At 36.3% G+C, this 17,683-nt stretch overlaps 1 protein-coding gene across 3 annotated transcripts in view; it reads right to left on the reverse strand.

Moving 5' to 3' along the window:
* LOC126187331 (C-1-tetrahydrofolate synthase, cytoplasmic) overlaps window positions 1–17,683 on the reverse strand; it is a 167,606-nt gene that overhangs the window by 40,678 nt on the left and 109,245 nt on the right. For all 3 annotated transcript variants that reach the window (XM_049928352.1, XM_049928354.1, XM_049928353.1), the window contains exons 12-17: window positions 16,806–16,923; window positions 16,431–16,648; window positions 15,859–16,069; window positions 15,631–15,779; window positions 12,077–12,180; window positions 679–837 (exon numbers count right to left, since the gene is read on the reverse strand). In XM_049928352.1, the coding sequence (XP_049784309.1) occupies window positions 679–837; window positions 12,077–12,180; window positions 15,631–15,779; window positions 15,859–16,069; window positions 16,431–16,648; window positions 16,806–16,923 (959 nt within the window). The remainder of the gene's footprint in view (window positions 1–678; window positions 838–12,076; window positions 12,181–15,630; window positions 15,780–15,858; window positions 16,070–16,430; window positions 16,649–16,805; window positions 16,924–17,683) is intronic.

The raw sequence follows: 17,683 nt of genomic DNA on the forward strand, positions 1-17,683 counted from the left end.
AATGCATGACTGACTGCTGATGTTTTGTGTTTTATATTAGAAAACACTAATGTGATTTATTTGATAAAAATTGTTTATATGTTTAACCTATATTTTTGCAATTCACTACAAAAGTGTGAAATGAAATCAGTAATTTTTCTACCTCTGACAAATGACTTTACTTCTTGTTTCTTTATCTGGACTTCTGATGCCATTCCTGTAATTATTGACTTTTACTATACTATGCTCAGTGGGAGTAGGTGCCCGATAGAAAAATTTTAAAACTGATCCCATTTAAATGAACTATATTGCAAGGCACTATATTTCTATCAGCTATATTCACAACCTATTGTGATTTGAAATTTGAAACATGTTACCAATATATGACTCGGCTGAAAAGCACTGTGAGACTAAATGTCAGGCAAAAAACTGAATATCTGTCAGAGATAACAGAAATGGAGAATGAAATTCAATTAATAGATTATGCTGTGCCCCCTTCCCTCCAAGTATTAAACTCGTAAAGTAAAATGTTCAGTCACATTCTGTATGTGTCAATATTATCATAGTGATGTGAAGGAAAGAGAAATTAAATATTTGTTAAAGTTCAAAATGTATGTTATGACAATTTAATATTTTTCAGCTCTGCAACATTATTTTACAGTTTCATTTATAGATAGAAAACAAAACATTATTAAATACCTGAAACTGGAAGGCTGGTCACAAGCTTCAACAACAGCATCAGCCAAATCCAGTGCTCCCAGACCACCAAGGGCCCAGTGGTTACACACTACAGCTCTGAAAGCTCCGCTTGCCAAACTAGCTTCCTTCAGCAGTTGGAGTTCAGCATCAGAATCCGTTCTGTAGAATACAGTTATTGTTAGTGAAAAGTTAGGTTTTCCCAGTGGTTGAAACATAAATCATCAATTCAATCATATGGCTACCAATACTAAGAAAATTCCCTGCTACAATCTCCACTTTACAACATTTGTCTTTACTTATAAATAATGGAAATGTCACTCTGCATAAAATACCAATTAGTGCAATGTAAATAAATGTATAGTCAACTAACGCAATACCAGAAATTTCATATCAACACCATTTAAAAAATTTCTCAACATAAATAACTATGATGTTTCAATCAAGTCCATGTCTTTCATAATTTTCAGGTTACTGTCGGTTTTTTTCAAATTCATGTTTCTTTTCTTCCTTTCACATAACATGTGGTTTCTCTGTGCTAAATATTGTCACTAAGTAAGTAAAATGTTTTCAGACAGAAAGCTAGTCCAATACAGGCTCTTAAACATAAGTGTAAGAACAGACCAAAAGGCACCACACATCACTTTCCTGCTGCCAGTTTAATGTTTTAGGAAGCTGGAAGTAGGTAGGTAGCAGTTCAAAATGGATGGAGAAGATTGTAAAAACTACTCCATCATCTAGATATGGGGTGCATTCTTTGCTGCAGATTGTGTCACCATTCTAGGAGACTGGTAGGCGCAAAAACAACTCTAGGATTCATCTACAAACTTCAGTGTACAATACGGAGTAGAGGAAACTGCATGCTTCAGAATTCAATATCCGACTGATGCCAAAGAACCAAAAATGCTGTGTGTCTTGACCACTCATGGCAGCAGGCCACTGGTGATGGACCTGGGAATGCCACTACACATTCAAAATGAAGCAGGTGCCATTATGTGAAAGCATTCCTCTTCTCTAGTATCAAAAGGATTGGAAAGGACATATCTGTAAATTAAGTCCTCACAATTGTATTCTGAGGCAAAGATGGTGTTCTCTTAAGTATATTTCCTACCATTACTATTTCTTATCAAATAACTTACGTTTGTTATTTTTTTATCCATTTTCACATAAAACTTAGAATTTTGTGTCTTATTTAAAATTCACTTCATATCCTCTGCAAATTGCAATCTCATTCCTGAAAGGAAACATAAGCTTCAAGCACTTTTGGTATCAGTATCACCTGCAGCAATTTTATCACATGGAAAAGAAGCCATAGTAACCTACCTAAAAGGCTGAAATGAATTATTTCTTCCATTTGCTATCAAGAACTTCAATTTTGCAGAATGAAATAATTGAATGCAAACACAATCAAATCTTTTCACTAAAGTCATTGACATTGTTTTGCATACAATGATTGTGCACTGTTGACACCCCAAATATTTTGAGTTTGAATTTCAACAGATCCCTGACATTTAGGAAACACCTAGAAGTAACAGGACAGAAGCTAAAACTGAGTAGCAGTATATATCTCCCATCCAGTAAGCCTTCCAAGACCCATGGTTCTGGGTGACTATTCTGAACTCTACTCCTTTCCCTAAACCTCTCCAGTCCTTTTCTTCCCCCCCCCCCCCCTCCTCCACCTTCAGTCCTTCTGGCAGAAGAAGGAGCAACTGGCTCCCAAAGCTTGCATTTATGACTTTTCCTAATTTGTCAAGTTAGTCATAATTCTGGAAAAAATTATAAAAATTTACTTATGGCTTTGTGTTAAAGTGTTGGTGCACATTTCCTCCTGTACGGGCCTCACAGGTCCATGCAGTTAGAAGCAGTTTTCACACAACGAGATGTCTGTCTGCACAGCATCTGTTATGTCATTTTCCATTTTTGACTCGTGCTGTTATTCTTTTAGTGTTCAACAGTCCTCCTTGTGAAAAGCACATGTTTATTTTGGTGCAGTATTTTATAACAGCTGTCTGTTCTACAAACTGAAAATGTTACGGAGAAGAGGACTATTAGATGAGGGGGAATTGTTGGATAGGTGATAATGAGGTAGATGTCACTGAAAACTCATAATTACACAAAGATGAGGATCATGAAGAATTCCTTTACAAAGCTGGATAAAACAAATTAGTGCAAATTCTGTCAAGTGTGACTTATTCTTTTCTTGTAATGGGAATGAAATATTCCTCAAGCTGGAATTTCTGGTAGGTGAGGCAAGAAGGGTGTACTGAAAGAAGACCAGAAACCTACAAGTTATTCAGTTAGAAACTGTGATAATGAAAAATCTTGTTTTGTGTTGTTGTTTCATTGACTAAGTGTGTATGTGGACCAACAAGGACAGTCAAATCGTTTAAGAGGACTGGGTGGATATGGATATGCATGAATTCAAAAAGTTTCTTGGTGTTCTGATCCTGGTTGGTGTTTACAAGTCAAGAAATGAAGAAATCAGTCAGTGTTGAGTGTTGAGAATGGCCAACCACTGTTCAATGAAATTACACCTCACAACCACTTCCATGCTATTCTGAGGGTGTTGCATTTTGACAATGCAGCAGCCTGATGTGAATACAGGTCAAGTGACAATTTGGAACCACTCAGAGAAGTTTCTTAGATGTGGGAAATTACCTTTTGGGATGCCTACATTCAAGGATGGTGCATGGTCATGGATGAACAGTTGGTCACATTTTGAAGTTGCTGTCCATTTTGACAATACATCCCACCAAGACCTGGTAGATATGGAACAAAGTTCAGGGCAATTTGTAACAGTGCAAAAAGCTGCTGCTGGAAGATGAAAGAGTATTTGAGAGAGAAGGAAGAAACCAGAGCTATGTGACTTGGAGAGAATGTCACAAAAACCTTGGTGGTTGAACTTGAAAAGTCTGGACATAATATCATCTGTGTTAATGTTTTTCCATCTCGATTTAGCTCATTATTTGTTGTCAGAAGATCTGAAGCTAGATAGTACTATCCAAAAAAACAAAGGTGAACTGCTAGCCGATTTTATTACACCATAAGGCACATGAAGTAAACATTATTTGGTTTTCAATCAGATGTGATGATAGCCTCTTAAATTCCTAAGAGAAACAAAGTTGTTACCATCCTTAGCTTTCTTCAAGGCCAACTAATGGTGTCATTGTCACAAGTAAAGGAGCCTGAAGTTATAATAAAATACAATGCCGCAAAGAGTGGTGTTGATACCGTGGACCAGAAGACACAATGCCACAGTATGAAGAGAAAACAAAGGCACTGGCCATTGGTGGTTTTCTACAATATGATCAATTTAAGTGTAATGAATGCATACATAATTTGGATGATGCTGGCTACCAATAAAAAATGAGACATCGGACTTTCATCATCAATCTGGGAAAGCAACAGCAGGAGTAAAGAAGTCAGTGAATTCATTATTAGCACCAGTTCAAGGAAGGGCACTAAAACCACCAGCTAAGAAAAGGGGAAGATGTGCATATTGTGTACAGAAGACAGATAGAATAAGTCTAATTACATGTTACACGTGCACCACACCTGTACGTATGGAACATTCTGCTATTGCCTGTAGACTATGCACACATTTGTAGTAAGAATAAAAGCCACCAGTAAAAGTATAAAAATTGCATACACATACTGATTCATATCATTTTATCTTATCTTGTATCAACTTATTTGTATGTACTTGTAAAACATAAATCTGTAAGCCACACACTAAATAAATTATGCATCTGCTTCTTCTGTCTTCCCAAAATTTATGTTTATTGTTCCCTTGGTCGAGCTGTTGAAATGGGGCTACCTTCCCATCCTTATCTGAAATTTCTTCCTCATGTCAGCTTGAATTTTTCACTTTATGGACTTTATACTGTTATGTTTCTACCCAGTTACAGTAGTAAACTGCCCTTTAAGAAATTAGTACTAATGAGTTCACTATCTCAGATTAAATTTCACATTAATGTGTTACCCGATTTATATTAGCAACTAAGGGGAGTAAGCCATTTGTTAATAAACCATTTTTGAAATTTTGTGATGTGAACTGTGCAGTCATGTTGCACCACATATTCTTGAAAATTTACTTCTCCCCTATTTCTGAAAAGCTGCGATGTTTATTCATTATGATTATTTAAAATGATAGTTCTACTTGAGAGCAAACCAAAATACTGTTAACAATATTTTATTCAAAGTGATTTGTTTATAATTAACTAAGATGTAATTTAAAAAGTTGTACTCTAAAGTTCATTGAAATTTTATATGAAATTAAGTAAGAAATTGAATATCAGAACAGGTAGGACAATATGTGGCTCATACTTTTATATAAGTAACTAAAATCATCTAATGACGTGCAATTGTTATTTTGTAAATCACACATTTAACAATGTATTTCATTGTTTAGTCTTATGTAAAAGGAAGTGACTACAGTCACTCGTTGACCACGATGGCACCGAAACAGAGGACGACCGAAGAAAGGCAGAAATACTGAATTCAGTGTTCCGAAACTGTTTCACTGCGGAAAATCGTAACACGGTCCCTGACTTCAGCCGTCGCACGGACGCCAAAATGGAAAATATTGAAATAAACAATATCGGAATTGAAAAACAACTGCTATCACTTAGTAGCGGAAAAGCATCCGGACCAGACGAGATACCCTTAAGATTCTACAGTGATTATGCTAAAGAACTTGCCCCCTTTCTATCAGCAATTTATCGTAGATCGCTGGAAGAACGTAAAGTACCTAGCGACTGGAAGAAAGCACAGGTCGTTCCCATTTTCAAGAAGGGTCATAAATCAGATGCGAATAATTATAGGCCTATTTCGCTTACGTCAATCTGTTGTAGAATAATGGAACATGTTTTGTGTTCTCGTATTATGACGTTCTTAGATAATACAAATCTCCTTCATCATAACCAACATGGATTCCGCAAACAGAGATCATGTGAAACTCAGCTCGCCCTATTTGCCCAAGAAATTCACAGTGCCGTAGACACTGGCGAGCAGATTGATGCCGTATTCCTGGACTTCAGGAAGGCATTTGATACGGTTCCGCACTTACGTTTAGTGAAAAAAATACGAGCTTATGGAATATCGGACCAGGTTTGTGATTGGATTCAGGATTTCCTAGAAGAAAGAACACAACATGTCATTCTTAACGGTTCAAAATCTGCAGATGTAGAGGTAATTTCGGGAGTACTGCAAGGAAGCGTGATAGGACCTTTATTGTTTACAATATACATAAATGACTTAGTTGACAACATCGGTAGCTCCGTGAGGCTATTTGCAGATGACACGGTTGTCTACAAGAAAGTAGCAACATCAGAAGACTCGTACGTACTCCAGGAAGACCTGCAGAGGATTAATGCATGGTGCGACAGCTGGCAGCTTTCCCTAAACGTAGATAAATGTAATATAATGCGCATACATAGGGGCAGAAATCCATTCCAGTACGATTATGCCATAGGTGGTAAATCATTGGAAGCGGTAACGACCGTAAAATACTTAGGAGTTACTATCCAGAGCGATCTGAAGTGGAATGATCACATAAAACAAATAGTGGGAAAAGCAGGCGCCAGGTTGAGATTCATAGGAAGAATTCTAAGAAAATGTGACTCATTGACGAAAGAAGTAGCTTACAAAATGCTTGTTCGTCCGATTCTTGAGTATTGCTCATCAGTATGGGACCCTTACCAGGTTGGATTAATAGAAGAGATAGACATGATCCAGTGAAAAGCAGCGCGATTCGTCATGGGGACATTTAGTCAGCGCGAGAGTGTTACGGAGATGCTGAACAAGCTCCAGTGGCGGACACTTCAAGAAAGGCGTTACGCAATACGGAGAGGTTTATTATCGAAATTACGAGAGAGCACATTCCGGGAAGAGATGGGCAACATATTACTACCGCCCACATATATCTCGCGTAATGATCACAACGAAAAGATCCGAGAAATTAGAGCAAATACGGAGACTTACAAGCAGTCGTCCTTCCCACGCACAATTCGTGAATGGAACAGGGAAGGGGGGATCAGATAGTGGTACAATAAGTACCCTCCGCCACACACCGTAAGGTGGCTCGCGGAGTATAGATGTAGATGTAGATGTAGAAGCCATGAAGTCAGTCTGCATTATTGTCTTTCAGAAGCTGTTTGTGCGAGAGTGTTTCGGAGGCTGTCAGATGGCCAAATGTTTATTCCACCAATGTACATGATAATCAGTCACAATATAGGACAAGAAAAGTATTATACTCTGAGTTTTATTTGAAAATTAGTACAACAGCAACACCAAATTCTGGGACTTCCTGAAGCAACAACCCCTGAGGATATCAAAATTGAGTATCTCATTATATGGAGCAGCTAAGTTATTATGTGAACTTTCATTAACTGTGACTGAAATTTTCTAGTTTTCACTCATCTTCATACTTGTGAATGGTGGAAGACCAAACTATTAAATTGCTCCAATGGTATGATTGAGAATTCACTATTACCACTGTCCAACTATAGACAGAACTAGAGAAAGTGCATATTTTTTCTCACTCAGCTCAGTGCTAATTAAAATGCTTCCCTCCTCTCACACATTTAAGGGTGGCATTTTACTGTCTATCTCACCTTTCTTATGGGTTGTAGTTCAGAATTTTCTTAGGTTTCTTAAATCTCTCCTACTCATATGTTATTTCCACCTGCTGCCATTGCTGAAAAATTCAATTTGTTTCTTTTCCTGTTTGGTGTTCCACAGATTGCTTGAAATTCAGGCAGTTTTTCCATCTCTATCATTACCATACTAGTAAACAGAGTCACAGTTCAGATAGTTAAAATGTGACATGTAACACCTTTTCAATTATTTAGTTGCTAGGCCATTCCTTCATCTTATGTAATGAAATTTTTAGACTGTTACTGTACATATTTGGTTTAGACAATGTATTGCTAGCTAAAGATAATCTTCACTTCCTTATATTATTAATTTGTTACCTGCAGGTAGTAATGCACTTAAATTAAATGGACATTTTAATCTAATTCCTTGCTAACACTCTGATTTCCAGTTTTTATGAAAATCATATTAACAGTATATTCCGTCGATTCTTGGTAGAACAACATTATAATAATAAATGAAAAGCACCAGTTTGCTTTTGTTCTACAATATTGTAGAACAAAAGCAAACTGGTGCTTTTCATTTATTATTTTATGAAAATTGTTGATATAATATTTTTAAAAGTGGGTCATAGAAAACATCACTCTCTCAGAGCTTGAGTGATTTTTATTCCCCCTCTCCTTTTTTCTGATGCAGTTATTGCTATTTTTGTTTCACTTTATAAACTTCTGACTGTTCTTATGAAGTCTGATGAGCAGCCACTGTCACTATTATTGTCCATAATTTATTTTGATCAAAGTCTTTCTCAAAATTTATAACAGCAATGTGCATTTTAAAGTAAAATTCTCTTTGTCTTTCTCTGTATTTTTTATTGCAATAATATTGTCACTACATATACTCCCTTTTCTAAATCCACTTGGATAATTTTGATGTAGTGTGATAGCAACAAACGTTAATCTACTGTTGAAGATTTTGACTAGATTTTGTGCACAACACTCAACAGCCAATTGTTTTTTAAGATAGAAAGTTAGCTTCCACCATGTTCCTTAAGTTTGGGATCTCATACTAAAGCAGAACTTGATAAGGTATAGAAATCCTAGATGAAAGGAAGTGCCTGCACATTTTTTTTCCACTGAACATTTATTCCACCTATTTCTGCAGCTTTCCTATTTATTTTTTCTTTCATTTTTTGTTTCTTTGTAGTTTATCATTTATTATGATATCAACATTTACAGTTTTTTTTTCTTCATCAAAACTAAGCATCACAATTTTTGCACCCAAACTCTTGATAATGTCTAACTCATTTACCATCTTTAATTATTTTCACTTCACCTATATCTTTTTCCAGTTGGTTTTTATGTCTCCTTATCTGAAATACCAATAATTGTTTTCTGTGTACATCATGTTCATGTTCAATGATGCGGACAAATTCGTCCAAAGATTTCTCATGAGCCTGTCATACAAGCCTCCTAGCATTGTTTTAGGTTTTGTTTATGCTGGTTTCCTGCCATTTGTACATTCTTCTGCAATAGGTCTTCACATACTTTTGGCTTCTCCTCCATAGCTGTTCCCAAATATGCTTGATACTCTTAATTTTCTTTTGTTCCAAGTTCTTTTTTTTTTCTTTTCTCCATTGTTTATTTAGCTGTATTTACTATATTGGTTCTCTTTATTCTCTTCACAAATATTGTTCATTGTTAGTTGTAGTAGATGTCGAGTTAATCTGTTCTGGTATAGTGGTTTTACATCATCATCTTGGAGAAGGTGTATCTTGCATACTACCCAACCATGATGATATTGCACTTGGCCAACTGTGGCCATTATCAGAAACAGGCTGTGACATTACAGTAAACAAGTACAGCGATGACAAAGGAAAACCCATCACATTGGTATTGCTTTCAGGACAGTTGTGTATATAATATCAAGTGGCTCAGCATGTTCCCATGAAACACCACGATAAAAACTCTCGATAAGCTGACCAAAGTGCCCTCACTCCCAGGTGCAATAATATTGTCTTCAACTAATACTTCCTGAGCTACTGATGAACTGTTTATTTTATTATTATTTTTTTTTCTATCTGCCTAGTAACATAACAGTAAACACTAGTAGACAGTGGTTGAAACATACGGCACGTCCTCTATAAGCATATGCATCTTGAACAATGTTCTGAACATTAATCTTTTTATGACAAAATTATTTTAAATGGCCTTTGTCCTGTTGAACTCTATGTCTATTTATGGATATTTTATTTCCAGGAAAAAGTCTTAGGTTAGTTTTAGCTTATTGCATGTTGAGAAGTGTCCTGAATTTTTGTCCATTTGATTTTAATCAAAAGTTCCTAGCACTCCTAGTACTTGCAGAGATCCAACGTGAGCATAGGTTACTTTTCTAATTGCACTTCCTTGTCACTGAGCTGCAAATGGTTGTAATCCCACCTGGCATATCGATATACCATTCAATAAAATTACACATGTCTGGTGAGTCCACTAAGCGTGGCACAGACGGATACATCCATGTGCCAGGTCATCCAGAAAAACACCTGTGGCAAATTTTAGGGCTGCCACAGTTTCACTTCTCAACCAGCTACTATTAACAGCAAGCTCTCCATGGTATCTACTGATGATGACCCTGTGCTATGCGGTTTCCTGCTGGACTGTGAATTGAACTTTGCTGCTACCTTCCATCAACACTTGGCTAGCCCATGGACTTTCCCATCTGCCTAAAGTACTGTTTTTGCCCACCACTCAATTGACCATTGTGCTTTTAATGAACAAACTAACAGCATGATACACAGAGTGTCTGATTCATATTTGAGGGATTCCTAGTCAAAACTGCAAACAGTGTTCTCCTGAACTAAAGTGTGAGTCATTCAACAAACTTCCAGAATACTGTATTAACCAACTGGTTCCACCCCCTGATGTCTCTTGTTTTGTGTCTTTCCAGAAGAGTCAGTAACTACTACTCCTGTGATTACTATGTACATAATTTCTGTTTCTGTTTGTTGAAAATATAGACCTACAATGGAAATATTTCTTTTTCTCATTTTATTGTTTAACTTGCCGATCTTTACGTACTCTATTATTGCAACATTTCTTCCCAGATTCTAAATATTTAACAATAATGATTTAAGAATTATAATCCAGTTTGAGAAGACTAATAATGCCCATACTTACAGTGTGAGAAGAACAAACAAAAAAATGTTACTCATTACTTAATCTGTCTGTATCTCAGAGCTTCTTAAATAATAGAACCCAGTATGTTGTCCTCAACAGCGAGTGTTCATCAGAGACAAGGGTACCTTCAGGAGTGCCCCAGGGGAGAGTGATAGGACTGCTGTTGTTCTCTATATACATAAATTATTAGGTGGCCAGGGTAGGCAGCAGTCTGCAATTGTTTGCTGATGATGCTGTGATATCTGGTAAGGTGTCAAAGTTGAGTGACTGTAAGAAGATACAGGATGACTTAGGCAAAATTTCCAGTTGGTGTAATGAATGGCAGCTTGCCCTAAATGTGGAAAAATGTAAGTGCAGATGAGTAGGAAGAACAAACCTGTAATGTTAAGATACAGTGTTACTAGTGTCCAGCTTGACACAGTCAAGTCATTTAAATATCTTGGTGTAACATTGCAAAGCGGTATGAAGTGGAATGAGCATGTGAAAACTGTGGTAGGGAAGGCAAATGGTCGACTTTGGTTTATTGGGAGAATTTTAGGAAATTGGGAGAATTTTAGGAAAGAGTAGTTCACCTGTAAAGGAGACTGCATATAGGACACTGGTGCGACCTGCTCTTGAGTATTGCTTGAGTGTTAGGGATCTGTACTCAGTCAGATTAAAGAAAGACATCGAAGCAATTCAGAGGAGAGCTGCTAGATTTGTCATCAGTAGGTTCAAACAAAACTTAAGTGTAACAGAGAGTAACTTAAACGGGAATCCCTGGAGGGAAGGCAGTGTTCTTTTTGGGAAACACTACTGAGAGAATTTAGAGAACCAATATTTGAAGCTGACTGCTGAACTATTCTGATGCTGCCAACAAACATCGTGCATAAGGACCATGAAGATAAGATACAAGAAATTACGGCTCACACGGAGGCGTTCAGTCATTTTTCACTTGCTATACTTGTAAGCATAGGTTACTTTTATAATTGCACTTCCTCGTCACTGAGCTGCAAATGGTTGTAATCCCACCTGGCGTATCGATATACCATTCAATAAATGGAGGAGAAATGACAAGTAGTAGTACAGGTTACCCTCCGCACGCACCTTATGGTGACTTGAGGAGTATAGCTGTCGATGTAGAGTTCAATGTGTGTCCAGAAAAGTTTTTGATAATTTGCTCAGTACCATTAAATTCTCACAGATAGCAAAGCAAATTTTAAAATCTTTTTCCTGGGCAATCCTTACACTCCACAGTTTAATATTTGAAAACAGTTAGAACAGTACAAAAATATGCTTACTTTGTTGTTACATCTTTGTTTCACAAGTAATGAGTAGTGATGAAGACTAGTATGCTCATTTTTTAAAAAAATTTAAGGCACATTAGTATTTATTGTTCTATAAATAACCTATACATATTCACACATAAAAATTGTGCTTACATGGCCCGTAAATTGACTTGTTTCCGCCATTTCAATAGAAATCTTTCAAAGAATCAATAAAAAAATACATTTAGCATATATGTATGATTTATGTTTATGCGTAATGCAGACATGACTTGGAAAGCAAATCCGAAGTAGTACAGACACGTATATTCTACACCTACATTTAAAAAAATCATAATAATAATTTATATAACACACAAAAATACTCACGCAAAAGTGTTTATTGCAACGACAACTGGAACACCATGTTTACGACCATTACTAATGTGCTTCTGCAGATTTGGCAGACCTTTTCTCAGCAAGTCAAGATTTTCCTGAAATGTAGTGATTAACTTATAATACCACTTTCTTCAAAAATACTACAAGATCTGTATTAAAACATTGTAAGCATTGATTTCTCACTTTCGCTTCAGCTACAGCTGTTTTGGTGGGACATTACATTGTGGTGCAGGTTGTTTTTCAACATTTTATAGGCTTGAAAATCTTCACATTTTCTAAACTGGCTTTGGAAACATAGTCCATGACTATATCTACAAACTTGTTTATGAAAAGTGAAGTAAATAATTTGCATACCATTTTTAAAAGTAGATGGGAGAGATCATGCAGTTAGTGAAATCCTGTACAGTCTACTCCTACTTCTACATGCTCTGTTTTGACTTAAAAATCAGCAGACCAGTGTTTACCATAATGCACATGCTTTGTCAAAGGCCTGTATTCATACATATAGTATAGAGAACTCTGTTTTTACCCACAGGATAAAAAGTGGTTGTTGCGCGCTACTAAAATTCAAGAGATTTACACATGAAAGAATTTAAATGTCATCACAGCACGCTACTTTATTCAATCTCTAACATCCACCATGAAATTACTTAATAAAGGCTATTTCAAAGCAAATTGTATCTGGATGAACTATTTTATCATAGTTTGGAATAGCTTTATTTTCTGCATATACAGGATGTATCAAAAAATAATCAATTTTCAATTACTGGTATTGGACACCATCTGGTGAAGCCCAGTATGGGAAGATTATGTTTGTAAGAAAATGTTTACAAAATAAAAAGTACATGACCACTATGACATATAAGTGCTCTCAACACCCTGGAGCCATGGCAATTGTGAGCAGCTGAAGCACCTCAGAATAAGCCTGCCGAGCTAACCGCTAACCGTGCGGTCTAACACACTGCTTACCAAGTGGGAAGGGGTGGTGCTCCCCAGCACGAATCCTTCAGGTGGATTAGTGTCAGGTCCAGTGTGACGGACAGCCTATGGATGGTTTTTAAGGCAGTTTTCCATCTGCCTCAGTGAATGTGGGCTGGTTTTCCTTATTCTGCCTGAGTTACACTGTGTCAGCAATTGCTGCACAAACACTGCCTCCACGTAAGCGTACACCATAATTACTCTACCATGCAGACATTTGGGATTGCACTCATCTGGTACGAGACGTTCCCAAGGGAGGAAGGGGGGGGGGGGGGTCCACTGGGGGCCGAACCGCACAATAACCCTGGGTTTGGTGTGGGGTGGCAGTGGGGTGGGTGGACTGCTATAGCCTGTTGTGGGGTTGTGAACCACTGAGGACTAAGGCAGGGTGAAGCCTCTCCATCATTTCTAGGTCCCCAGTTCAATATGCACAATACACACACAGTACCTTAGAACAAAGAAATGCATGTCTTTGTCCGCTAAATAAAGTTAAGAAGTTCAAGACATGATGGTGACGGGTGTTTCTGAATTGTGGTTGCATCAAATATAAGTACAGGTCAGGTCTGAACTACCTCATTTCCAACACAGTCAATGTCAGCCACCAATTGGTGGCCATTACCAAACAGTAACCATTACCAAATGCTTTGTGTAGTTCATTGCTAATTGTTTCCCTTTCTTCATTTGAAATGAGTGAAGAGACTTACCCATCTTGGAGTTCAGTTATGACCCTCACAACACCTGAAGGGATTAGTGAAGCCTGTGACCACGTATCAGTTCTATTCTCACAGAAATGGAGAGCACGTGTGCATGATGGCTGCCCTGTGAGAGGGAGATGGGTAAAACCTATCAACAAATTTTGGCCAAACAAAAGTTTTTGCCTAATGTGTGAAGAAAGAGTTTTTTTTATTGCTTCTTTTTTTGTTTTACTTATCCATGAAGTACCTTGTCAATTCTATCTGTAGTGTTGCCAAAGATGTGCCACATGGCTATGAATGCCCACAAAAGTTTGAAATCAATATTCTGCATATTTTGTAATCAAATAATTATGTGCAAAAAGAAAAATAACATCAACAAACATCTTAAATCAGAGAAGCACTCTCCTTCACCAGCGGAAAAAAGATGCTACTTCTAAATAGAAAAAAATCATTTGTTGAAAGATCAAATAAAGACAGAAGAAGAAAACAAGCAAAGATCAAAAATATGCAAAAGAAAACAAGCTAAAAAGCTCCCCAATTGCCACATTTTTTTGATAACCAGTTTTGAAGCTCGAAGGCTTCACCTTCAGGCACCTAACTTCACAATCTCTTAAATTTGTATGCCTGTCTCTCCAACAAACTTTATCAAATGAAAATGAACACATCTGTTCCAATACCTTTTTTGAAGGAAATATATATTTATACACAGAGATGTAAAACAAGAGGACCGAAAAATCCAGCCAATAACAACAAAGTTATGTGCTGTCCATGAAACCTACAACTGAGAAGTATGGATTTACTTGTAGCACAGAAACTAGAATGAATAATAAATACTATTCTGAAGAGCGAGTCACTAAAAAAACGTATAATAAGGCTCTACAATATTTCCCAACAAGGCTTTTGAAATCACTTGCAATCAAAGCTCTCCATATTTTTTCTTTATTTAATTAGTTACTGCTATTTCATAAAGATCTGCCCTCCTGAGTCTCCACTGCAGATTTTTTTAACACACAAGGGCATTCCATCACAATCCATTTCTGTACAAATGTTGTACATACATAAATAAAAATCTTCAACATAACATAATGTGTATGATAAAACGAAATGAAACTGGTATAAATCCACTGTCAATTAAAGAAAAGAAACTAAATTTTACCTGTGTACTACAATTTATTTATATGGTACACACATTAAAGGTTTCACGGGTTTATTAGATATATTTCAGTCTTGTCAGTCTTTTGAGAGGCATTCAAAATTATAATTTATGTCGCCATATAAATATATATCACATATAATATTATATAATATAATTAAGTGGACTGATTCTATAACAGCATTTGACTTCATATGGATACATTTTAAAATTTGCTATCTAAAATTCTTTCTAGCCAAAAATCACTAAAGATTTTAATTGCAACATCCAATGCATCAATATTATTTGTGCCAAATGTACTATTCATGCATGGGAGGGTCTAGTAATTTACAGTATTATACTTTTTACTTACTTGATTCAGTTTTTATAATCAAAAGAAGGAAGGGTGCATCAACTGGCTCACATGTCCAATGTTCCATTAAATTATTACAGGGTTTTTCAATCATACATGAACTCTGTCTGCTACTAAACTATGGTATGAGTGGGGATTCATTTGAGCTAAATACTATTCACCCTGACCACCTCTTTTTTTTAAGTGGTTGTAAAAACAGGATATGAACTGTCATAAACTGAATTTTGACCAGTAGTAAATCATTAGCACGCAAGCTGCATACTTATAATTTTTTGGACTTTTATCATTTTTATTTTCTCCAAACAAGTGCAGAATGTCAATATCTAAGGTCATAGGTAAGAAGGTAATTTACTGCCACAGTACTTACCTCAACATAAACTTTGTCAAGTGGTATTCCAGGAGTTACAGTTGGTCCTCCTCCGTGCATCTTGAGAGCTCTTACTGATGTGACTAGCACAGCTGCATTAGGAACATCTCTGGACGATCTGCATTTTATGTTGAAGAATTTTTCCATACCTGAAGTATTCAGTTGACACATTAATATGACAACAAATTATGGTATTTCATAAAAACAATATTTTTGTACTGCCCTTACCAATATCTGACCCAAAGCCTGCTTCAGTAACAACATAGCCATTAGGACCTACAAGCTTGAGAGCTATTTTATCAGCTACTACTGATGAACAGCCATGTGCAATATTAGCAAATGGGCCAGCATGAACTAATACAGGTGTTCCTTCGAGTGTCTGCATGAGTGTTGGATGTATGGCATCTTTCATAAGAATTGTCATCGCGCCAGTTGCTCCCTACAATTATATACATCAGTCAACTATAAATTACATTGATTGATTATGAGATATATATTTTATTTGTACTTGTACTATAATGATGTACACAGTCAGTTTATTACAACTACTGTCTAAGCTATCTTCTGCAAATTCTTCAGTGAAAACATCCAATATTACAATTTGCTGCACCAGTTATTAAAATAATGATCAAAGTAAATACCATAAATAGACTAAAAACCTAGAAAGTAACCTTTTTTTAGTCTTTAAATACAGTTTGCAAGCAGCAAATAATCAATTTTTCTCAGCATAATTCCACAAGACTAATTATAAATGTATGTTACAAAACTGAGTACTGAAACACACAAAACAATTTCAATACCAGATCATCAGCAGTCACAGGATTGCCTTGTTTGTCAAGACCAACAACAATTCTACTTATTCTTTGCTTCATATCCTCCAAATCAGTGGCAAGAGCAAGTATAGCCATTATTTCGCTCGCCACAGATATGCAGAAACCGGTTTGCCGAGTGTGCCCCTTTTCTGTTGGTGCTTGACCTACTGTAATTTTTCTCAGGAATCTGTCATTTGTGTCAATAACTGGAACACAATAAAAACAAGTTATAAATAATGGAATTGGTGAAATATCTTCTCATAATTTCAAATCAATCTTGAGAGCAATATTAACAGCAAAAAATATATCACCATTTTATACATTATCTTAAGCAATATGTATTTCGCAAAAAAAATTACAAACCTCTAGTCCACGTTACTGTCTCAGGATCTATATCCAGCCGAACAAATTTCCTTATTTCTTCGGGTGTTAAGGAATCGGGGTCAGTCTTTGAAATTCCCAGTCTCTGCAGCCTTCTCAGCTGCAATAAATAAATCAGCATATTAATTAATTTATATTTTTTCCAACTAATAATAAATATTAATTACAATTACAGTAACGCTCTGTTGGTTTTTCATCTCTTTTGAGAACTACGACACCGCCAGCAGAAATTACTACAGTTCCAGCAGGAAACAAAAAGTTGATGCCAATATCTCGTAATGAATATAGCTGCAGCAAAAGATTATATGTCACTTGGTGAGGATTTTTTTACAATTAATTTGTGTGAAAATAGAACTACTATTCCTAAATGATTGCAGAAATATTTGAGGTGAACAGCTTAGCTGAATCACTCTGTATAATACAATATCTGTAAATACACAGAAGGACCCAAGATGGTGTAACTGCTGAGCAACTAATTGAATTGGTAACAAATTTCAAATACCTAGGTAGATCCAGCCTGAGTGATTTTACTTGGAACCAAATCTAAGGTAGTTGTGGAGAAGTCCAAAGCCAGAGTGAGATGCATTAAAAGAACACTAAGGAAGAGTAACTCAAAATGGTTGTTCAACATGTTCTTGTACTCTGACTGGCCACTTACCAAGCTGGACTACTGGAAGAGATAGAGGAACAACATAACAAACAATTGTGCACTTTACCATTTTAAGGAGTTATGAGAAAGCTCAACAATATCCAGTGGTACGTACTACAGGAAATAAGACACACAATACATCATATGAAGGACTGGGATTACAATTTCAATGGCGAACATTCCATGACAACTTAAGAAAAATATTACTTTT

This window comes from Schistocerca cancellata, chromosome 5 (genome assembly GCF_023864275.1).
Source record: "Schistocerca cancellata isolate TAMUIC-IGC-003103 chromosome 5, iqSchCanc2.1, whole genome shotgun sequence".
NCBI classification, from domain to species: Eukaryota; Metazoa; Arthropoda; class Insecta; order Orthoptera; family Acrididae; genus Schistocerca; species Schistocerca cancellata.